The sequence below is a fragment of the Mytilus edulis genome, chromosome 3 (assembly GCF_963676685.1).
Source record: "Mytilus edulis chromosome 3, xbMytEdul2.2, whole genome shotgun sequence".
Taxonomy (NCBI): Eukaryota; Metazoa; Mollusca; class Bivalvia; order Mytilida; family Mytilidae; genus Mytilus; species Mytilus edulis.
Window position 1 is genome coordinate 104707691 of NC_092346.1, and position 21854 is coordinate 104729544.

The window sequence follows — 21854 nt, forward strand, 5'->3', positions numbered from 1 at the left end:
TGGTTGATCCTGTTTTGCTAATAATGTTTGCTGTTTAGTTTCTTCTGATCGTTTATTGTTTTGGACAAAATATCAAATTAAAATCTTCAAAATCGTCATTTAGAGTCAAAGACTTATATAAGGAACCGTCCAATAGTTTCGGTAGTAAGCATACTAGTATATGTAGATCTTGCATGGCTGAAAATTGTTGCTATTTACAGTTTCCATCTATCATACATACATTTCGAGATTATTGGCTAAAACTCCAACTAATTCCGTTAGGAGTCATTCCGTGGTGTCTGGCATTACCTTTTCGTTGATGTTACTTTTTTTACTGATCACAGTTGTCATGTACAGTTTACTGATCACAGATGTCATGTACAGTTTACTGATCACAGTTGTCATGTTCAGTTTACTGATCACAGTTATCATGTACAGTTGTCATGTAGTTTACTGATCACAGTTGTCATGTACAGTTTACTGATATGTACAGTTTACTGATCACAGTTATCATGTACAGTTTACTGATCACAGTTGTCATGTAGTTTACTGATCACAGTTGGCATGTACAGTTTACTGATCACAGTTATCATGTACAGTTTACTGATCACAGTTGTCATGTACAGTTTACTGATCACAGTTGTCATGTACAGTTTACTGATCACAGTTGTCATGTACAGTTTATAGCTATCTATTGTAGATTTTATAGATGTTTTAGAGTTCTACACATAAAAATGCAAATAAGTAAAACTTGTTCATTTAAGGACCATAAATCCCTTAAACATCGGAAACCTACTGTTGCGTATATTTAAGGATAAAACCGATGAAATAGTTAGTGAGCAAATCAAGACACTTTTAGCATTTTGCCCCGATAAAGTTTAATACGGACTCTAAGTGCAAAAGCTCAAATGGACTTTTCGGGCAGACGAGAAAAAATACATAGTACTTTAAACATATATAGTTTATATATGAGTAAACAATGAATCTGTAATGGGTTTGAGTTTCAGATGCATTTGGAACGAACGTTGACCATGGATGTTACGGGAATACTAAATGTGAGTATTCCCAGTGTATATAAAGTGCGAATCCAGCTAGTTCATTTTCACTGTCATATGCGGGTATGTCTATTGTAGAATAAAGGATCATGGTAAAACTGTATTTGTTTACGTTTTGAAAATACCAAATTAATTGATTTGAAGGAAAGTTTTTACATATTTCATTGTGATATGTCTTTAGTATGTACAAACATAGCATTACAGTTCAAATAAGTGTTATAAAAGCAACATAATATAGCATATCGATTTTTGAAAGCGATCCATTTTAACTATAGATGCGATGAATTATCACTGTTAGTGCAGTCATTTCTGATGTGGAATTTTCGAAGATGCGAGGAATTTTTATTGTAGAATTATGTGATAAATGCACTTCAAACAAATGAAAAAACTTAGTTGATGACTTTAGACTTTATGATAAATGTATTTTCAAATTGAAATACAAACTCCTCATTCATTCTTTATCAAATATATAGCTTTTCAAACTTGTAACAAAAACGCTTCTCAAAATGTCATATTGTATTCTTCAAATTACGTTTTTCCTTGATTTAAAAAAAAAATTAAAAGATATTTCTGTATTTTTTTTAAGTCAAAGATTGATATTGCGGAGTTTAAGTGCAGTCTGTGTAAAATAGAGACGAGTACATTTGAGGACGTTATCTTCCACGCAATAAATACACTTGCGAACAGAGAAATATGCATCTTGAAACGCAATGGTGACAGAAAAGCTTATAAAAGATTAACTTTTCCCAGTTGTACCCTCAACTGCTTCAATTTCCATATTCTGAAAAAGACAGTTTTGGTAGAACAAATGTTCTTGACTCGATTGTTGCTTGCATGATTTTAACTGTATAAGGTGAAACGGTATATGACATAAATTATCCACAGTCATTAAAACATGAAATGTAAGGTGTGGGCGAACTTTTTTGTTTGCATTGGTACGTGAAGTAGAGCACCCTTGATACAAAAAAAAATATCCATAATGAACAGCTCGATACCAGAGGAGGATTTAGGGGGACAGGGGGTTGCCCTCTTTTTGGTTACTTTTATATGGAATCACTGGAGCGGGCCCCCTCTTAGGTAGTCATTGGACCCCTACTTATAAAAATTTCTAGATCCGCGAGTGGATACTACCACAGAGGTCAAATAATGCACATTTGGGTAATTGTACATAACATGCATGCTACAATTCATGTTTGATGATCTTAGACCCTTTGGACCTCTATGTGGGCTATTTCGGTAACTTGGTAAAAATCCCCAAACTGGATACAAGGTTAGATTCAGCATGTCAAAGAACCCCAAATATCCATTAGCCTTTTGTCTATAAAAATGCATGCATGGGATACATTTGTTATTGAAGGCATGACTGTAACAATAGGATGAAGATAAAAAAAATATCTTATTCTGGGGTCTCATTTGGGGGGGGGGGGGGGGTCTGATCCCTGATCCCGCTTACTGCTTTATCAGATTCCCGTATCCCGCTTATACTATGCAGTTGTCATTTTTTTTAATTTTCCGTGTCCCGCTATACTTTATTTCTCGTTTTCACGACAACACAATCATTTGACTATCACGTGTCACGCTTACAAAAAAAACTGGCAATTCCGCGTCACGCTTATACCCCAACGCGACCCACTATTCTACTCTTTTCTGACTCATATTAAGCCCATTATAAATATATTAAAAAAGTGTGTTTTTTATCACTTTTTATCCCGTCTCGTTTCGGATTGAGCCACAGATAGATAAGATGTCATATGTGACAATGAGACAACTCTCAAAACGAGTCACAATTTATAAAAGTATACCTTTATACGTCAAAATACGGTCTTCAACATGGAGTCTTGGCTCACACCGAACAGCAAGTTATAAAGGGCCCCAGTGTAAAACCCTTTAAACGGGAAAACCAACGATTCAATCTTTATCAAGATGTACGTAATTAGTGGTGAAGTGTCATGGAAATGGATAAAAAAAAACCAAGGATATGGAAATGGATAAAAAAAAACAAGGATAAAGATCCCTATACGATTCATAAGAAATTTTAAAAATGGATTTACATTTGAAATAAATGTTATTTCTGTTGAATTTATTTAGAGTGTTTTAAAACCAAACTTTCCTCCGTAAGTTAAATTTTATCAAATCCGTCTCTTACTTTATCTATTGTTTGAGCAAGTCGGCTAAATTAAGGCTTTACAGCTAATTTCCTAATGCATGTAAAGCAAAACTTTGGTTGACTTGATTGCTTAGTTTGTATAATTGTTTATACAAACTTTGTAAATAAGATTGACATCTTTAAACAATATGTATCGGCATAGTTTAACCTGTATTTATATAATTATTATATTTGAATTAAATTGGGTGTTATCATAATGATTGTACAAAAAAAAAACAAAGCAAGCACGCTAACTAAAGTCTTGCTTAACATGCTTAAAAAATACGCCGTAATAGATAAAAAAAAATATATCATACAGTGAAAATGCGCCGCATATACAATACTAATGAATCGCTCTACAGTGAAAATGAAAGAATAGTATCATTATTCGACAGTAAACATGACTCGCATAAAGAAAGCATCATAGTGGCATTCAGTTCAATATGAAGAAACTGAATGACAAAATCTATTCTACGTTATACAACTTTAATAATTGTGTTGAAATGAATATTTTTTCTGCAACAACATCTTACCTGTTAGTTATAAAACACCTGCACGATCTGTTCGTGAAATGTCCTAAATATTCACCTATTTTGGTATATATTTCACAGCTATTTGGATTTAGGCGCGGAAAAAAACCGTTCGCATCTCTTACTTTGTTTTATTAGTATTATGTGTTTCTTAACATATATTTTTAACTAATTTTTTTCATTTTCTTCAAAAATAAAAAAAAAGTCGTCTGTTTATTTATCATTCTACATCAAAAATTTCTGGCATATACAGTGAAAATGATATTTTAGGATCCGCACTTTACATACACTGATTCCTAAGTAATGCCAGAGACATATAATTGTATTATGTCTCTGATAATAATAACGCCGAATTGTTATAAAGTATAAATACAACATCTAAGTAGGATTTCTTAGACATTGTTATTATACTTCAGTGTGTTTTTTTCTATATATATAAAAAGTAATGAAATAGTTGTGCTATTTCATTCCACAGAACCATTTGCCAGTCAATAGTTTCAAAGACTATTACACCGGTTAATAGTTTCATAATCATCTTTCCCGTACTTTTCATGCTTATTTTTCATTGGACGATAATGATGTCATTGACTACTCTGCTTTGCAACGTCAAACTCACTCTTATATTGTAAACGGTGGAATCTGTTTGTTTTGATTGTAATTTCACTTACAAGAAGCAATTATAAAAGAGAAAGAAAATCTTCATGGAATTTTTTTAAAAGATCTAAAATATAGTACCTTATTCATAATATGGGTTCGCTCTCCGTATATTAAAAGTGAATTTGTGTACGGGAAAGATGATTATGAAACTATTAACCGGGGCAATAGTCTTTGAAACTATTAACTGGCAAATTGTCTTTAGAATTAAATAGCACAACTATTTTATTTATTTTATATAGGAAAAAAACTCTTGAAGTATAATAATCATTAATACAAAACGAATTATAAAAAAAAGTATAGTTCATCATGTGCATATAAAGTTATGTGACATTTTTGTTTTCTTTCAGATGATATATATATACACTTTTAGAAAATTATTTATTTGGTATATATGTGTTGTTCAGTATAATAAAACACCTAATGACTGGGTGTGCGGGTAATAACAAGTTTGTTGTCCCTTCGCATACCAACTTTTGCTCTCGGCTTTGCCTCGAGCAATAGTTGGTACCTCAGGGACAACAAACTTGCTATTACCCTCACACCCAGTCAATAGGTGTATACTATTGGATAACCAGTTTGTATCTACTCTGTATACGATACATAATAGAATTGTTTAAGTTATTTTCCCATCGAAAAGACTTTCCAAAAATACTGATGTGGTTATTTGTATATATGGTAGTCGATTTAATGCTTTTGTTATAGGACTTATAAAAACTGCACTTATTGAAATATGAAAATATATAGACAATTTATATACTCAAACAAACTTCATTGTTACAAGTGGACATTATATTATTTTATATTCATATTTGAAATTCCAAAGGGATTCTTCATACCAAAACACACAAAAAAAAAAGACAAAAAAAGGAGGATTTTGCTTTGATGATGTTAATTTTACTGTTCTTTGTAGTGTTGTTACATTTAGTTGGTTTGAACTGTTTAATTTTAAACATATTGTATTCATAAAGATATGAAAAGGCTTGAGCAACATGCACAGCCTATAAAAGCTCTCTCCATATTACATGTACAAAGTGTAAATAGAATATTAACAACTGTATTCAAATTCATATATAGTGGAAAACGCATGCCACTAATGAACACACACATGCAAACATATATTTACAGTGTTAACAAATGTGAAGTAGATTTAAGAATGTATACAAATAAAGGCAATCAATCATTATGTATTCAAGTAACTTGAAACATGTAAATATCTTTTATAAGTCATTAGAAATATATGTATAAGGTTTGGAAGAGACACTAAGCTCACTTGATCTTACTTAGTGGAACAACTAAATTATTGTTAAATGGAAAAAAGAAAGAATTGGAAAAAAAATTAATAAATAAATAAAAACAAACAAAAAAACAAACAAACAAACAAAAATTAAGAAAATTTCAAACAAAACGTTGAGTGTCACTGATATATTTCTGAACAGATTTAAAAATAGCAACATTCATATCATATGAACATAATATGTTACCAAAAAGTAATAAATCAATATTTATGTCAACATTATCAACAATTGAGTAAATAGAATCAAGGAAAATCTGTCTAACACCATTGTACTTGACGTAAACAAAAAAGAAATTATGGTAATGAACTGTTAAGACGGCGTGCACAAAGTTGACGGCAACTATTAAATGCGCTTTTAAAAGTAGCTTTATAGAACCGTGGTAAACATATGTTTTAAATGGGAAGTTTTTTTTTATGATAAAATGATTAAAGCTAGCCATTAAAATCCACATAATTAAAAAGGTTATCAAAATTAAACCTATAAAGTATGAAACGAACATGGAGAAAACGGCAAAAATGTATGAAACTTGTAACATTAAATAAGCATAAAATATTTTTTTTTTATCTGAAATTAGTACAAATGAAACTTATTGTCCTGCATTTTCGTACAATAGAATTTTTCGGATTCGGACTATGGCGTCATACGAATTTCACCAAAAACAATAAAAAACGGCCATGGTTGATGCGTTTTGAATGTAGTTCGTTATGTATAAGACGTAGCAATTTGGAAGGATTAATATCAGAAAATGGATGAATCGTTAAAAAAAAAATTGTACTTGCTATTTTAATTTCTTATTTCAAAATAGACTTAATATTCAAAATGTGCATTTTAAGGGGTTTAAAAAAATCTGCAAATTATAAATGATTCGATAATCCAGGCTGAACACCTGAATTTTTTAAATGTCCAGCTATTATAAGTTATATGGTTCGCTACTGACCCCATACGGATCCATAGAGGGTTAGTAAAATCCATAGGGGGTGAGGCCGGAGGCCGAGTCTCTTATGAATTTTATTCACCCTCTATGGATCCGTAGGGGGTCAGTAGTTAACCGTATAACGAATTTATCGGACGCTGGACTTTTTCTGCGGCGTTTTGTTGAAAAATAAACAATGAAACACAACAACATTAATAGATGACGTCGCCATTAACTCGTCATGAACCCCATATGAAACTTACTAACCCCATACGGTCTCATAGGGGGTCACCACGTGACGGCATTTAACCAATCACAACGTGATAATTCATCTGTGGTCCGATAATATGTTACAGTGTAAAGAAATGACGTTTTAACGCTATTTTCTGAATAGGGTCCACGGCATAGTCGCTTATTATTTCCATTACAATGCTCTTAGCATATATTTTTTTTTTAGATTTCCAGAATGTGCATTTGCTGTGCTTTGTTGTACAAAAAAAGGAATATGTTGAACGTTTATGTTAAAAATTATGTTATAAACTAAGTGTCCAGTGTTTGTGTTACGCTTTCGTTTTCTGGGGGGAAATGCCGACGTCGTAAATGATTTTAGTAATTTGAAGACGTTACGTTTGTGGACTCAGCTTTATGCACGCCGTCTTAAGTCTTAGATACATTATAATGTATTATTTTTTTTAATATTTTTTATTGATCTTTTTGGTGTTCAAACTATAGTGCATACATACATTTTTACAAGACATAAGTGTATGACATGACATGCATGGCATTGTTATCCAATTGATATTATGCAAATAAGACATAGTAAAAAATTACAAGTTAGTGATGTGAATACTCAATATATGATACGTCTTAAGAATTATCGTGTGTTTTACTATGTTGTGATGTTATGCTATTGTTTCAGAACTAGAGGCTCTAAAGAGCCTGTGTCGCTCACCTTGGTCTATGTGCATATCAAACAAAGGACACAAATGGATTCATGACAAAATTGTATTTTGGTGATGGTGATGTGTTTGAAGTTCTTACTTTACTGAACGATTTTGCTTCTTACGAACTTTGCCCATTAGTAACAGAGAACTATATTTGGTAAAAATTTACATAAATTTACCAAATTAATGAAAATTGTTAAAAATTGACTATAAAGGGCAATAACTCCTTAAGGGGTCAATTGACCATTTAGGTCATGTTGACTTATTTGTAGATCTTACTTTGCTGAACATTATTGCTGTTTACAGTTTATTGCTATCTATAATAGTATTCAAGATAACCAAAAACGGCAAAATTTCTTTAAAAATTACCAATTGGAGGGCAGCAACCCAACAACCAGTTGTCCAATTTATCTAAAAAATTCAGGGCAGATAAATATTGACTTGATTAACAATTTAACTTCATGTCAGATTTGCTCTAAATGCTTTGGTTGCATAGTTATAAGCCAAAAACTGCATTTTACCCCTATGTTCTATTTTTAGCCGTGGCGGCCATCTTGGTTGAATGGCCAGGTCATCGGACACATTTTTCAAACTAGATACCCCAAAGATGATTGTGGCCTAGTAGTGTCAGTGGAGATTTTGTAAAAGATTACTTAGATTTATGAAAAATGGTTAAAAATTGACTATAAAGGGCAATAACTCCTAAAGGGGTCAACTGACCATTTCGGTCAAGTTGACTTATTTGTAAATCTAACTTTGCTGAACATTATTGATGTTTACAGTTTATCTCTATCTATAATAATATTCAAGATAATAACCAAAAACAGCAAAATTTCATCAAAATTACCAATTCAGGGGCAGCAACCCAACAACGGGTTGACTGATTCAACTAAAAATTTCAGGGCAGATAGATCTTGACCTGATAAACATTTTTATCCAATGTCAGATTTCCTCAAAATGCTTTGGTTTTTGAGTTATAAGCCAAAAACTGCATTTTACCCCTATGTTCTATTTTTAGCTGTGGCGTCCATCTTAGTTGGTTGACCAGGTCACGCCACACATTTTTTAAACTAGATACCCCAAAGATGATTGTGGCCAAGTTTGGTTTGATTTGGCCCAGTAGTTTCAGAGGAGAAGATTTTTGTAAAAGCTAACGCCGGACGACGACGGACGCCAGACGCCGGACGCCGGACGCCGGACGCCGGACGCCGGACGCAAAGTGATGAGAAAAGCTCACTTGGCCCTTTGGGCCAGGTGAGCTAAAAAGGGAGAAGGTTTGGATCCATTAAAACGTTTAATCCCGCTGCAAATGTTTGCACCTGTCCTAAGTCAGGAATCTGATGTACAGTAGTTGTCGTTTGTTTATGTAATTTATACGTGTTTCTCGTTTCTCGGTTTTTTTTTATATAGATAAGACCGTTGGTTTTCCCGTTTGAATGGTTTTACACTAGTCTAGTAATTTTGGGGCCCTTTATAGCTTGGTGTTCGGTGTGAGCCAAGGCTCTGTGTTGAAGGCCGTACATTGACCTATAATGGTTTACTTTTTTTAAAATTGTTATTTGGACGGAGAGTTGTCTCATTGGCACTCACACCACATCTTCCTATATCTATTTGGAATACATTATAATATAATCATATTAAAAATAAATTTAATTAAATAACTTCCATAACCTCCCCCCCCCCTCCCCCATCTGTTGACAAATGACTCGTGTTTGTCTTTAGAAAGATGTAAATATTCTAATATCTCCAGACGTCTTTTCAAAAATTAAGAAAAGCTTGCATAGATATTAACAGTCTGTCTATTTGTGTGCTCTTTACATAATTAATATAATACTTTGCTTGTAGAATACAATAATGTAAAACTACGTTTTCAGAATTCAATACACCAAAAATAACACTGTCTTTATTCAAAAATATCTTTACTTCAATACTAAATAACACCAATTAGAAAATTCTCTCCAAAATTGTTTTTAATTTTATACATTCAAAACATTTATGCTCTATAGTTTCTATTTCTTTACAACTGGCACATTCATTAGTTGAGGAAAGTTTAAATTTTTAAGAAGATAATTATGTGAGACTATTCTGTGTAACAATTTATATTGGAAAGCTTGTAGTTTGCTTTCTATAGTACATTTAAAAGCTAGTGAATAAATATTTTTCCATTTTTTGTCACTAATTTCTATATTAAAACTTTCTTCCCACCTTTGTTGTGAAATAGGAGAAACACTTCCCCGATCGATAAAAAGTGAATATACATCTTTAGCAAATAATTTACTGATAGGCATTTTTTTTATTCTCATGCTCAAAAACGAATCCAAATGAGTTGCTGTTAGGTGACATGTGTTGTTGTAATAACAAATATTTCCAGTCACGTGGTATAGCTAGATTAATAGATATAATGTCTACAAAAGAAACACTCAGTTTATATTTTTTGTTACGAGACAGAAATTCGCCTTTATCATCTACAATATCATTGATGAAACTTATGCCTTTCATGTACCAAGATCTGTAAAAAATACTCGTTCTATCAATTTTGATAATCGGATTGAACCAAATAAATTCTTTTCTAACATAAAATGCATTTAACGGGATGAAAGTACCCTTGAAACGTTTCCAAGCAGATAACACTTCTATATAAAAAAAAAGATGTTCTTAAATTTCAAATTTCAAATTCACATCTGTTCATAAACAAATCCTCTAAGTCAAAAAGGGAAAAAAAATGCTTTGGAAACATGTTTTCATTTGGAGTCATGTTCTGACAGAAATCTTTTTACCCACATAATACGAAAGGATAACAGCTGTGCTTCAAAATTTGAGGCTTACAGACCCCCTCGCTAGGCGACTTTCGAATAACTTCCGATTTAACTTTCGGAGCACTATCACGTTGTATTTTAATTGCATAAGATTTTGGTACATGTGTAGATGAAATGACATAATTAAGCTTGCAAGTGATTTAAGAATTACAATTTTATCGATCAAGGAAAGGTTTCTGATCCTCCACAGTTTAATTATTGAATCCATTTTTTCTTTGCATGTATCTAAATTAGAACAAACCATTTCTTTAAAGGCATTAAATTTTAAACTTTGCTTCGCCTCAGTTGACAATGTCTTCTAGGTGATAACAATCTGCCATATCACAATATAATCGATGAGTTATATATAATGCCTTTTGATTTACTATTCTGTGACTAGTTTTGTATTCCCATTTTGTCAATATTCAAGTCTTATCTTTTTAAAATGTCACAGTTGATAAAAAAAATATTGGTGCTAGATCAACAGTCATCTCTCTCATGTATATCAATATCAATTGTTTGAGTTACTTTTATTTAAATATCGCATGTATACTGTATATTTATTGTTTTGGTAGTCAATGTTATATATGTTCCACATAATATCGGGATTTGTCATCACTATTTCTAGAAAAATAATAAATTTAAAACAAATTTTATACCATATTGTTTTTTTTTTTATTATTATTATTAATTACAGCTTATTAAATATACCTATTTAATATTGCAGATCATCAATCAGAATCTATAGAGGTTTTTCATCCCGATAAAATAGGATTCGATGAGGTTCGTAACGATGTCCCTAACTTAACGATATACCAGTAATACATAGATTATGCTCAATCAAATCCAAAACGTCACTACAGACACCGGAATAACAAACGAATTGATATACCTTTTTTAATGGCGTTTCTCGTGTTTAACTACAACGTCTATATCAAGATAGACATTAATTGCGATTGATATCTGATTGATTTAAAGTAAAAATATTGCGTGAAATTTAGCAGAATATTAAGAGAAGTCTCGATTATTCAACGATAAAAAATGTCATCAAGATAACTTTAGTGTTGCTGAGTTTATCAATTAAAAGTCATTTAGACGACTCTACTGAGTTTGGCAAGAAAATGTGATTCAAAATAATACAGAAATAAGTCATCTATTAAAGGGATACAATTTGTGCCCATAGGAATACATACAACCAACCGATAGACTTTATTATACTGTTATACTACTGTCCCAGGTAAAAGGGAGTGTTGGGATCCCGCTAACATGTTTAACCCCACCACATTCTGTATGTATGTGTCAGGCCTGAGTCAGGAGCCTGTAATTTGTTGCTGTGTTACATATTTGTTTTTTTGTTCCTTTTTTGTACAATAATTTGGCCGTTAGTTTTCTCGTTGGAATTTTTTTACATTTGCGATTTCGGGGCCTTTTATATCTGACTAAGCGTTGTAGGCTTGTGTTGAAGATCGTACGGTGACCTGTAGCTGTTAATTTATTTATCATTTTGGTCTCTTATGAAGAGTTGTCTGATTGACAATCATATCACATCTTCTTTTGTATATTTATTGCCGAAACGTATTAAAATGCTATTGAGGGGAGATTTAACAACTTTAATCATCTCATCACAGTACATTCTACAACACGGAACCTTGTCTCACACAGAACGGTCTACAACACGGAGCCTTGTCTCACATGATTATTGACTATTTGACTATCTTAGAGGAGTACGACCTTGAATATAGTTGAATGTTTAATTCATTCTTAAGGAAATCCGTGTTGTATTTACGGCATACCAACACCTCATGAAAACTTGTTGCAAACACTTTTAAGTAACAAAAACATGTCATGTTATCTTGGCTTTAAATGTTAGAAAATGGCATGAGAAATTCAAACTAACACGATATGAACCATATCTAAAATATATCTCTTCTTAAATGTCCAATTAGATTAAATATATAACAGTACCTGTATCATCTGTCAAAAAATAAAAGCCATGGTTTAGATCTGCAATAAAAACAATTGTTGTTAGACAACATCATACATTTATGGGTAGCTACATATATTGTAAGTACCCACACACTTATGACTCTTGCGGTTTTGACGAACTACATGTAAATGATGAGCTTGATATCTTAAATGATTTTTATCATTTTAATATGTTAATTGGTATCTAGAGTCAACCAACTTTTGTTGAAGATACCAACGTTAACTTGAATCAATTATTTAATAGACAAATATTGACTGGTTTAATGTACAGTTGTATCAATCGCATCAACTCCATGGTAACCCAAACAGTGTTACACATACAATAAAACATGGTAACCCAAGCAGTGTTAAACATACAATAAAACAGAATAACTCGTCCTCAACATGTATGAAATATTGGCCTATGCAAAAAACAATCAATAGATAGAATAAAATTGTTTCCAATTCAGATTTAGATATTTTTGTTTTAGATCTATGTGGTGAACCTTAAGAGGAGGCCCGAACGAAGAGAACGTTTGGTTACTATTTTCAATAAATTAAAATTAAATGTTACATTCTGGGAAGCTGTTGATGGACAGTGAGTATTTCAGATATATAAGTTGGTAAACATGACTAAAAAGGCATTAAAAGCCACACATTTCAGATAAAATACCTAACATTTACGCTATTGGTATTCCTGAACTTGCTTTAGGATGTAACATGTTTGATCTTCGTTATAAGACATATTGACTGACTATAAAAATGGCGTTTTCTTGTTATATTGGCTATTATCAATTATGTTTTATCAATTTTAGTAAGAGTTCAATTAGTGAAATAGAAAGGATAGTTTAAGTTTGATTTGGCTCTATGAATAGAAAAGGGTTGGGTTCAAGTTGGGTTTGGCTCTAGAAACAGAAAAAGTGCTGGGTTTAAGTTTGGTTTGGCTCTAAAAATAGAAACGGCTTAGTTTTTTTTTAATTTTTGGTTTGCTTAAGCAATAGAAAGGATTGTTAAGCTTGGTTTTGTTGCTAGGAATAAAACAAGAATGTGTCCCAAGTACACGGATGCCCCATCCGCACTATCATTTTCTATGTTCAGTGGACCGTGAAAATGGGAGAAAATCTCTAATTTGGCATTAACATTAGAAAGATCATATCATAGGGAACATATGTACTAAGTTTCAAGTTGATTGGACTTCAACTTCATTAAAATCTACCTCGACCAAAAACTTTAACCTGAAGACGGACGAACGGACGAACGAACGGACGGACGCACACACAGACCAGAAAAATAATGCCCATAAATGGGGCATAAAAACAGTTGGGTTAAAGTTTGGTTTTGCTTTAGAAATAAAAAAAGGTAAGGTTTAAATTTGGTTTGGCTCTAGAAGTAGAGATTTATGTTTAAGTTTGGTTTGGTTCTAATAGCAACATAAAAAGGTAAGGTTTAAGTTTGATTTGACTCTAGAAGTAGAAATTTATGTATACGTTTGGTTTAGTTCTAGGAACAGAAAAAGTAAGGTTTAAGATTTGTTTGACTCTAGAAATAGAAAAGATTGATGTTTAAGTTTGGTTTAGCTCTAGGAACAGAAAAAGTAAGGTTTAAGTTTGGTTTGACTCTAGAAGTAGAAATTTATGTATACGTTTGGTTTAGTTCTAGGAACAGAAAAGGGTGAGGTTGAAGACTTGTTTGACTTAAGAAATAGAAAAGATTTATGTATAAGTTTGGTTTAGTTCTAGGAACAGAAAAGGGTACGGTTTAAGATTTGTTTGACTATAGAAATAGAAAAGATTTATTTTAAGTTCGTTTTTTTTTAAATATCTTTACATGATATTTTTATCCAAACTATGTTTTATGCTGTTTTCCTATAGGAACATGACAAAAGACTATCTAGATCATGCCGGGGTGACATTGCTTCCTGGATATCTGGATCCTTATTTACAAAGGTAGTGTGTGTTCTCATGCTAATACTATAACAATAAGAAGATTTGGTATGATTACCAATGAGACAAATATCCACCAAAGTTCAAAAGAAGTGAGTGCAAGCAATAACAGGCAAGCGTACGGCCTTCAACAATGAATAAAATCCATACCATATAGTCGGCTATAAAAGGCCCCGACATGATACGGCCGATATTAAAGAAAAAGAATTTAGGAAAATCAAAGATGATAGTCATGAATCAAAGATAACTACTAACTAGATTCCTGACTTGGGACAAGGCGTATAAAGAATGTGACAGGGTTAATCATGTGTGTGCGCACTCAATCCCCCTAACATGGGACAGTAATGTAACAGCACAACATAAGAACAAACTTTATATGTATCAAGTCATTATTCGAATGTTTCAGGACTGGACCCCTAGTATTTGGTGTTTCTGCACACATGTCAGGTCATTGTTCGAATGTGTTGGGAATGAACTCCTGTCATTTAGGTAAAGGAAGATGTGGTATGAGTGCCAATGAGACAACTCTTCATCCAAGTAACAATTTATAAAAGTAAACCATTATGGGTTAAGGTACGGCCTTCATATTAAATGATTTATCAAATAGATTTTTTAGGTTTTTTTTTATTTCCTATTTATCTTCAGACCGATGACATTTGGTGAAGTTGGGTGTTTCCTGAGCCATTATAAGATTTGGAAAGATGTAAGTTTTCTTATTTCAATTTGTTTACTCTTTTAATTTTATGCGAAAGCGAAAAGAAACGTATGTAGAATGGCGGTAATATAAGTGGCATGTATGATGCATTTTCGATGTAAATCTTTAGTTTATAATTAATCATAATAATTAAAATATAAATTTACAAACTACATGGGGTAAATTAAGTTTCTCCATCGTCATGGAATGTTTCCAGTTGACGATGGCGGTTGTTTAGTGCACACGAGAATTGATAAAAATATTAATGTGAAACTGAAAAATGCAGTATGGGTTTTACTCATTGTTGAAATCCGTAAGATAACATGTAGATGCTTACTTCTGCGTCATTTGGTCTCTGGTGGAGAGTTGTCTCATTCGCAATCATACCACATCTTTTTTTCATAGTTATATATTTATTGTAAAATAAATGCATAAACAAACGCAATCGTGTTTTATTTTCATGTTTTAGATTGAAAAGAACGGATATAAAAGGGCACTAATACTAGAAGATGATGCAAAATTTACACCAATGTTCAGACGAAAATGGGGGAGAATATTTGCTGATGTGCAAGAGTTTATTCCAAACTGGGATTTATTGTAAGTTTTATATTGATAACTCATTTGAATGTTTGAATAACATTTATGTTCTTTTATATCAGAACAGGTTTATCGCTTTAATATTATTTCTAAAATATGGAAATCTCAATCCTCACATGTTCAACGCCTGTCTTTTCCTTGTGCTTATTTGATTTACGGATTTATGGACATTTTGTTTGATTGGTCAACTAGTTGAATGACGTCATGGAAACCAAAACTATCACGAACGTACAAAATACATAAAATTGTATCACTATACACCACCAGACAGGAAGTCATACTTTTAGACTCATATGACATAGTTTATTGAGCAGTATGATAGATACTATGTAGATCCTCTTGGGAACGTATTCACAGACTAGAGAAATGCTAGGTATGCATGCTTGTCTTTCAAATGTGGGTCTTAGATATTGTACCATCGAATCTGATATCGAAATGGCAACTACCTTGCTATAAAGTTTATTCACTCCTCACTATGAACTTACTAAAATGTATATGTTTTGCTCACATGACTCAATTTCGTCATTTGAGATTTCGTCACTTTGCTCCTGTTCATCTATTCGTCTGTTGCTAGGAACATTACGTGTATCCTCTAAAAACATCATCTCTGAAAAATATAATCTCTAAAAACATAATGCCAACTTGATTTACACTTGACAGAAATAACAATAAGTTGGTCACCAGAGGCAAGATTTGGAATTCGTTTGAAACGGCAATAGCAAAAAGTTTGGAAACTGTAGGATAAGACAAAGACAAAATATTTATTTCCTCAGACACTAACGTGTACAAGTAGGAGATTGTTGTTTCCTCAGACATGCACTAACGTGTACAAGTAGGAGATTATTGATTGAAAAGAAACGATCTGCAGCTTTTTTTTTCGCTTATTGGCAGCAAAAATGATGCTGTGAATAATTGGCAAAAATAGTTATTAAAATCAAATAAACAATGTTATTTACTTACAGATATCTGGGGCGTAAAATAATCAAATCTGAAGACGAACGTCCAGTAAATGACAGTTATTATCTTGTGTGGCCTAACTACTCATACTGGACAGTAGCTTATGCAATTACTAATAAAGGTGTCAAGAAATTACTTCACCAGAAACCACTGACAAAAATGATTACTTTAGACGAATTTTTACCCACTATGTTTGATAAGAATCCAGAAGGAGAGTAAGTAAGCCTAGGGTTAAAATAAATTTGGTTAAAAAAAAGAAATTTTATGTGATGCAAACAAATAATCGAAATTCCCTGAAATATTTATATACTACCGATCATTAGAGTATGCATGGGTTGGATACAGAAGGGAGTCGAAGATTGGGAACTTCCTTTTTTACTCGATTTTATATTTTAAATATGTGAACGTTTCATGGTGTTCCGTGGTTTGAGCCTCCATTTGCAAAATGACTGGACCCACGCCTGGTATAATATACATAAATATAGAATTGGTTCATGGATTGTAAAAATGAAGTTAAAACTTGTTGTTCTGGTAAATATTTTGATAGAGTATGTCACATAGTAAATGTATGAATTAAGGTAAAATAGTTCTAACACATTGTGAAAAGAAAGGGTTCACTACAATATGAGTGTAAAAATTCAAAATAACACATTAGAATTCAGTAATTTAGAAACAAATGGGTGACGATACTATTGTTTACTTAATGTTACAGTAAGTTAGAAACAAATGGGTGACGATACTATTGTTTAATAAATGTTACAGTAAGTTAGAAACAAATGGGTGACGATACTATTGTTTACTAAATGTTACAGTAAGTTAGAAACAAATGGGTGACGATACTATTGTTTACTAAATGTTACAGTAAGTTAGAAACAAATGGGTGACGATACTATTGTTTACTAAATGTTACAGTAAGTTAGAAACAAATGGGTGACGATACTATTGTTTACTAAATGTTACAGTAAGTTAGAAACAAATGGGTGACGATACTATTGTTTACTAAATGTTACAGTAAGTTAGAAACAAATGGGTGACGATACTATTGTTTACTAAATGTTACAGTAAGTTAGAAACCGAAATGGGTGACGATACTATTGTTTACTAAATGTTACAGTAAGTTAGAAACAAATGGGTGACGATACTATTGTTTAATAAATGTTACAGTAAGTTAGAAACAAATGGGTGACGATACTATTGTTTACTAAATGTTACAGTAAGTTAGAAACCGAAATGGGTGACGATACTATTGTTTACTAAATGTTACAGTAAGTTAGAAACAAATGGGTGACGATACTATTGTTTACTAAATGTTACAGTAAGTTAGAAACAAATGGGTGACGATACTATTGTTTACTAAATGTTACAGTAAGTTAGAAACCGAAATGGGTGACGATACTATTGTTTACTAAATGTTTCAGTAAGTTAGAAACCGAAATGGGTGACGATACTATTGTTTACTAAATGTTACAGTAAGTTAGAAACAAATGGGTGACGATACTATTGTTTACTAAATGTTACAGTAAGTTAGAAACCGAAATGGGTGACGATACTATTGTTTACTAAATGTTACAGTAAGTTAGAAACAAATGGGTGACGATACTATTGTTTAATAAATGTTACAGTAAGTTAGAAACAAATGGGTGACGATACTATTGTTTACTAAATGTTACAGTAAGTTAGAAACAAATGGGTGACGATACTATTGTTTACTAAATGTTACAGTAAGTTAGAAACAAATGGGTGACGATACTATTGTTTACTAAATGTTACAGTAAGTTAGAAACAAATGGGTGACGATACTATTGTTTACTAAATGTTACAGTAAGTTAGAAACAAATGGGTGACGATACTATTGTTTACTAAATGTTACAGTAAGTTAGAAACCGAAATGGGTGACGATACTATTGTTTACTAAATGTTTCAGTAAGTTAGAAACCGAAATGGGTGACGATACTATTGTTTACTAAATGTTACAGTAAGTTAGAAACAAATGGGTGACGATACTATTGTTTACTAAATGTTACAGTAAGTTAGAAACCGAAATGGGTGACGATACTATTGTTTACTAAATGTTACAGTAAGTTAGAAACAAATGGGTGACGATACTATTGTTTACTAAATGTTACAGTAAGTTAGAAACAAATGGGTGACGATACTATTGTTTACTAAATGTTACAGTAAGTTAGAAACAAATGGGTGACGATACTATTGTTTACTAAATGTTACAGTAAGTTAGAAACAAATGGGTGACGATACTATTGTTTACTAAATGTTACAGTAAGTTAGAAACAAATGGGTGACGATACTATTGTTTACTAAATGTTACAGTAAGTTAGAAACAAATGGGTGACGATACTATTGTTTACTAAATGTTACAGTAAGTTAGAAACAAATGGGTGACGATACTATTGTTTACTAAATGTTACAGTAAGTTAGAAACAAATGGGTGACGATACTATTGTTTACTAAATGTTACAGTAAGTTAGAAACCGAAATGGGTGACGATACTATTGTTTACTAAATGTTACAGTAAGTTAGAAACAAATGGGTGACGATACTATTGTTTACTAAATGTTACAGTAAGTTAGAAACAAATGGGTGACGATACTATTGTTTACTAAATGTTACAGTAAGTTAGAAACAAATGGGTGACGATACTATTGTTTACTAAATGTTACAGAACAATGTTTGAAAATTTGAACAATCTGCGTTCCTACCTTTATATTTAGCCAAAATCTTTTAGTAACATAAAACTAGCGCCAAAATGATATGCCTCAAATATATTTTTTTTTATTTGAAACGTATTAAAAAAAAAACTTTGATTACTGATTATTTGATATACGATCTGCCATATTTACGCTCAATTGGAAATTACTAGTACTACACTATAAAAATAAATAAATGCTTATAGATTGCAAATATCTTTTTTCTCACCTAAAGACATTTAGTGATGATGATGTAAACAACTACAATATAGGTCACCGTACGTCCTTCAACAATGATTAAAACCAATACCGCATCGGAAACTACAAAAAAGTCACAGCATGACAAAATATGAAGCAATTCACAAGAGAAAACTTATGAGTTAAAACAATAATAATAATAAAAAAAAAAACCAAACAAAAAACAAACCAACTAAAAAGCAAAAAGAAAACCTTGATAGACAATAAAAAAGGACAACCATGTACTTAGGACATGCACATAAAGTATGTGGCGAGATGAAACAACTTTATCAGCGCTCAATCCTCCCTTAAATTTAGACATAAGTGTAACAGTACAACAAGGATGTGAAAATCAGTTGAACATCATGCTTGAAGGACTGAATAAGGAGTAAATAAAGCTTTTCAAAATAACCCAAAACGCAAGTATCTAAGACTATAAGCAGTTAATAATATCTAGAAACATTCATTCTTAAAGCACATTTACTAAAAATCAAACTGACAGAACTTTCTTAATACACGCCTATACTATTGGATGATTTAGTTAAATATCTTCAGTGCTAGGTGACAACAGTAAATCTATTGTATAATTGCAGCCAGTCCTGGAACAAACATTTCTTTCCAAGAAATCTGATTGCCTTATCAACAAATCCATTGTTAGTAGAACCAGCTTGGTATGGTGGTCACCCTGGTCACTACACTGATACTGATGATGCTTACATCGTCCAGCAAGATGAACAAGATGGCCACCCTGGTCAATACACTGACACTGATGATGCTTAAAAAGTTATCAAAAGTACCAGGATTATAATTTTATACGCCAAACGCGCGTTTCGTCTACATAAGACTCATCAGTGACGCTCAGATCGAAATAGTTAAAAAGCCAAATAAAAACAAAGTTGAAGAGCATTGAGGATCCAAAATTCCAAAAAGTTGTGCCAAATACGGCTAAGGTAATCTACTCCTGGGGTAAGAAAATCCTTAGTTTTTCGAAAAACTCAAAGTTTTGTAAACAGAAAATTTATAAAAATGACCATATAATTAATATTCATGTCAACACCGAAGTGCTGACTACTGGGCTGGTGATACCCTCGGGGACGAAACGTCCACCAGCAGTGGCATCGACCCAGTGGTGTAAAAAGTTATCAAAAGTACCAGGATTATAATTTTATACGCCAAACGCGCGTTTCGTCTACATAAGACTCATCAGTGACGCTCAGATCGAAATAGTTAAAAAGCCAAATAAAAACAAAGTTGAAGAGCATTGAGGATCCAAAATTCCAAAAAGTTGTGCCAAATACGGCTAAGGTAATCTACTCCTGGGGTAAGAAAATCCTTAGTTTTTCGAAAAACTCAAAGTTTTGTAAACAGAAAATTTATAAAAATGACCATATAATTAATATTCATGTCAACACCGAAGTGCTGACTACTGGGCTGGTGATACCCTCGGGGACGAAACGTCCACCAGCAGTGGCATCGACCCAGTGGTGTAAAAAGTTATCAAAAGTACCAGGATTATAATTTTATACGCCAAACGCGCGTTTCGTCTACATAAGACTCATCAGTGACGCTCAGATCGAAATAGTTAAAAAGCCAAATAAAAACAAAGTTGAAGAGCATTGAGGATCCAAAATTCCAAAAAGTTGTGCCAAATACGGCTAAGGTAATCTACTCCTGGGGTAAGAAAATCCTTAGTTTTTCGAAAAACTCAAAGTTTTGTAAACAGAAAATTTATAAAAATGACCATATAATTAATATTCATGTCAACACCGAAGTGCTGACTACTGGGCTGGTGATACCCTCGGGGACGAAACGTCCACCAGCAGTGGCATCGACCCAGTGGTGTAAAAAGTTATCAAAAGTACCAGGATTATAATTTTATACGCCAAACGCGCGTTTCGTCTACATAAGACTCATCAGTGACGCTCAGATCGAAATAGTTAAAAAGCCAAATAAAAACAAAGTTGAAGAGCATTGAGGATCCAAAATTCCAAAAAGTTGTGCCAAATACGGCTAAGGTAATCTACTCCTGGGGTAAGAAAATCCTTAGTTTTTCGAAAAACTCAAAGTTTTGTAAACAGAAAATTTATAAAAATGACCATATAATTAATATTCATGTCAACACCGAAGTGCTGACTACTGGGCTGGTGATACCCTCGGGGACGAAACGTCCACCAGCAGTGGCATCGACCCAGTGGTGTAAAAAGTTATCAAAAGTACCAGGATTATAATTTTATACGCCAAACGCGCGTTTCGTCTACATAAGACTCATCAGTGACGCTCAGATCGAAATAGTTAAAAAGCCAAATAAAAACAAAGTTGAAGAGCATTGAGGATCCAAAATTCCAAAAAGTTGTGCCAAATACGGCTAAGGTAATCTACTCCTGGGGTAAGAAAATCCTTAGTTTTTCGAAAAACTCAAAGTTTTGTAAACAGAAAATTTAT

General features: G+C 32.5%; 1 protein-coding gene across 1 annotated transcript; it reads left to right on the forward strand.

Moving 5' to 3' along the window:
- Positions 1-990: 990 nt before the first annotated feature.
- On the forward strand, positions 991-20192 carry LOC139515557 (glycosyltransferase 25 family member-like). The gene is made up of 8 exons (XM_071305133.1): positions 991-1034; positions 11042-11097; positions 12771-12877; positions 14151-14225; positions 14868-14925; positions 15386-15513; positions 16476-16685; positions 20006-20192. Exons 4-8 carry the CDS (start codon positions 14155-14157, stop codon positions 20190-20192), a joined length of 654 nt encoding a protein of 217 aa, XP_071161234.1. The 5' UTR covers positions 991-1034; positions 11042-11097; positions 12771-12877; positions 14151-14154.
- The last annotated feature ends 1662 nt before the right edge of the window (positions 20193-21854 follow it).